Raw genomic sequence first — 3,706 nt, forward strand, 5'->3', positions numbered from 1 at the left:
AAAGACAGCAGATTACGACTATAACCCAAACCTTGGAATTTCTTCATGCTTCCATTTCTCCCACGGATGAACACAACCAACCGTTCATCCTCTGTGAAACACACCAGCAGACAGGGATATTCGTGCCTGAAGCATTAACGTTCCTGCCCATAACAAAGAGCAGCCCTGCGTGTACAGCTGGGGCCCTCGCTCTGCTCTCTGGATGCACTCTGGGATCACAGCCCTGGGAAGGGGCAGATTTAAGGCGCAGGTTAACCCTTTAGGTAATGCCTGGTTACTTACAAGCCTTTGTAGAGAATGCAGCCTGCCAAGACATGGGGAGACCGCTGGCAAGTTTGCAAGATGAGAGCTGCTTTCAGTAAAAGCAGGGGGTCCACCTAGACAGGGAGAACCCCAAGAAGTTAGGCCAGAGAACCCTGGGCAATGCTCAATGCAGCAAATAAACACAAAACCATTGGCATTAAGGCAGTTCTAGAGCCAGGCACTGCAGAGGACAGGCTTTTACCTTGGTTTTGTCCAGATTCCAGAGAGAATTGAAAATCTTGTGGAGGTCACTGGTGTTTTTTTGGATATGTTCAATGTACCTGTCCCACTGCCTGCTCAGTTCCTCCTGAGAAAATTCCTGTGGACAACAAAAATCCACATGGCTGTCAGTGCACTGGCCTTAATGCATTCAAGATATTAGATGGAATCAATGTGGGACAGTACCTACAAGTGACAAATCTTGCGAGGAAGATGATTATCGAGAGAAAACTGCTTTAGACTGAACACCCTGGAAACCTTTAGTAGACACCCACACTGCCTCGGTGCAATAGGAGGATGGGCATGTCCACTTTTCAAGCTCCCAATTATCTTGATATGTGAGCTTGCTCTGACCCTTACTAGCAGGAAGACAACATAAGGGAACATGCCAGCACGTATGCACCTGGGCAGACCTCGGCCAATATAGGAAGTGTTTAAGATCTCTTCCTAGGCAGAAACATCATGGCTGCTGCTCTTTAATTACCATGTACGCACGGTGCACAGGTCCATTGTAGAAGGTGAAGAGGCTGATCAACTGCTTCAGAAACCGTCTACAGCTGACATCAGGGAGCTCAACAGCACAGCCCAGAACCTTTAATACAGAAATCCATGAATGAAGAATGTTTACTGACAAAACCCAGGCACAGCAGGCGAGAACAACTCTTATCGCTTTCAAATGAGTACCAAAGGCACACAAGCAGTTCTGTGGCGTTCAAACATCCCCCAGATTCACAAGTCAGATGAAAAGGAAATTCAAAAATACCCACAGAAGAGCCCTGGCACAGACAGGATAAATAAATGACATCAGAAATCCAGCATTTTAGACACACTCCCTTCCCACGCTAGACGACCTAGCTGGGTGCCCTAATAGCTAAGAACATTTTCCTGAAACTAAATACTTAAAAATATTCAAATTAACTTGTTATTTACAGCAATGAAGATGCTTCATTTAGTTTTTGAGTTGCCAAGAGAAACAGGAGCGTCAGGCCTCCTGCCTCAGAGACAGCCCAGTAAGCCTGAATAGCACTGTTAATTAAATAGGTCTGTCCTGTCTCAGCCCATTTTCCAGGGGCTGGTTCAGGGCGTTTTTGTCACGACTCTGCCACACACTGCTCTTTATACACTAAACGTCTGTTGACACTGATAAAGCTCTGCAGCATGGAATACTGAGCGTTAGAAGGAAAGAACAGTGAGACTTTCAAATAGGGAGACTGAGTCCTCATTATAAACTGCAGAACATGGAATCCTGTTTCCAGTCATTTCCAGTAACCCACGGATACACGTAACGATGCAGAGCTCAACATTTTACAGCCATTTCCAGGCACATCTTAAGAAAACACGTTGGGTGCGGACACAGAAATGAGGTATGTGAAGCTTTTCACAGAACAGCTGAAGTGATTGCCACGACACATGGTTGTAGGCTGCAGTAAACAAAATTTAAGTTACCTTGCAATGAAAAGTTGTGCATTGCAAGTTCCCACCCTAGCTCTCCCCAGGTCTATCTGTGTGCAGCCCATGCCCTGAAAAAAAAAGAAAAGCCCTCTTTGTTTGATACAGTAGTTCAGATTCTCACTGCTTTCGCTCTGGGACTGCCTCCACATCTCTTGAACTCACCCACAGATAGTCTCCATCCACTACAACTGCAAACTTGAGCTTCCTCAGGCGAATGAGACTTGGAGGAACTCCAGAAATCTCAGTCATGCAGTGCACCACTCCGGCAATCTGTCCGCACAGCAGTTCCTGCTGGTCGGGGAGAGTCTGTCGAGGAAGGCAGGGAAGAAAGACTTTCGTTCTGGTTTTTTTTTCCCCTTCCTTTCAAAAGGACTTGGGAAAAAAAACAAAATCATTACTCTATTCAGATATAAATAAAAATTAATTATAAGTTCCATTCAATTATAAATCAAATGCAGTAACACAGGCAAATTTCTGGGAAAAAAACCAATTAGATTGCTTTTTTCAGGCAGCACAAGGGCCTAGAGCTTATTTAGGGGAGCTTTCATCCCTCGTGTGTATTTATTCACGACCAGAACAGACTTGGACTCTGCGGGATGACTCCACTGACCAGAGCCCACAGTGAGGGAGCAGCGTGCAACACCACCGTGCCCAGCCTCAAAAGCCTGAGGACTTCTGTGCATCCAGCCTGGTGGAGTAGCACCCCAGCTCGTTCTAGTTGCACGAGTTCTCTTAAAACTTTTGTGAATACTAAATAAGATTTCATCTAGAGCTCCACCTGGAAGCCCGACCAGTCCTGAACCAGAACTATCAGCGCTAACTCACAACACAGGCATTTGTTTACAGGCACCGAAATAAAAGCGGACATTACCTGAGAAGGATAAAAATAACAAATCCCAGCACTTGTAGGATCTCCTTCTTCCTTAACCTTTGAACCATCATAAAGGAAAAAGTAATTCCACCTAAAAAAGCAAAGCATTAGCAGGAACAATTGTATATTTGAAAACTGTTACGCTTCTCCCTCTCTTTTCTACTAGTTCAGGCAGAGCAATAAAAAAGTTATTACAAATGAAGAGACGTTCTTACATAATCACACTGAGTTTAGCCATGAAAGCAGCGCCAAGAGGGTTCCATACTATTAAAACTAAAAACCGCTTTTGTGGGTTTAAGATAGATTCTGTAACTCTGCAGCTAAGACAGGAGGAAGGGGATACGGACTTGGGAGATATTCTCCTACCCTGAGCACACGGAATAATTAACATTAAGCATTAACCATGCGCAGTCCAAACAGTTCCCACAACCTGTTGCTTTTAATTCAACTGCTGACTGTACACGACAGGCCTCAGGGAGTGCAAGATGGAGGTTTTCTTCAGAAGACGGCCTACGTTGTAACGTTATAGAGCTTATAATTTCAAGGATGTACGTATTTAATAACGCTTTCTGTCCGCTCCAGCTATTACGTTGCTAGTTACAGCTCGTTACAAGCTTTGCACGCAAGAGCTTTCCAGCAGAAAGAAATGAAGTCTGGAACAAAAGTGAAAGACGACTGAAAAGGTGTAACTGAAGAACACAAGTTACTATCTGGCCAAGGAAAAAAAAAAGAAAAGACTGAATTCGGCCCTAGGCCGTCTCTCCCCACTCCTGGAACGACCCACCGGGGAGAGACGGAGCTGTGGAGGCCCAGCCTTGGCCGCCAGGAGAGCTGGGTCCTGCTCCCGGCTTTGCCAGACCC

At 45.3% G+C, this 3,706-nt stretch overlaps 1 protein-coding gene across 1 annotated transcript in view; it reads right to left on the minus strand.

The window, feature by feature from the left end:
* Window positions 1–2,932, minus strand: part of HPS4 (Hermansky-Pudlak syndrome 4) — a 13,378-nt gene extending 10,446 nt beyond the window's left edge. Inside the window, exons 1-5 of the mRNA XM_009697615.1 lie at window positions 2,846–2,932; window positions 2,137–2,280; window positions 1,007–1,114; window positions 506–622; window positions 283–377 (exon numbers count right to left, since the gene is read on the minus strand). Coding sequence (XP_009695917.1) covers window positions 283–377; window positions 506–622; window positions 1,007–1,114; window positions 2,137–2,223 — 407 coding nt within the window. The 5' untranslated portion in view covers window positions 2,224–2,280; window positions 2,846–2,932. The remainder of the gene's footprint in view (window positions 1–282; window positions 378–505; window positions 623–1,006; window positions 1,115–2,136; window positions 2,281–2,845) is intronic.
* Between the last annotated feature and the right edge of the window lie 774 nt (window positions 2,933–3,706).

Source organism: Cariama cristata, unplaced genomic scaffold (genome assembly GCF_000690535.1).
Source record: "Cariama cristata isolate BGI_N322 unplaced genomic scaffold, ASM69053v1 scaffold40553, whole genome shotgun sequence".
In the NCBI taxonomy this organism is placed as follows: domain Eukaryota; kingdom Metazoa; phylum Chordata; class Aves; order Cariamiformes; family Cariamidae; genus Cariama; species Cariama cristata.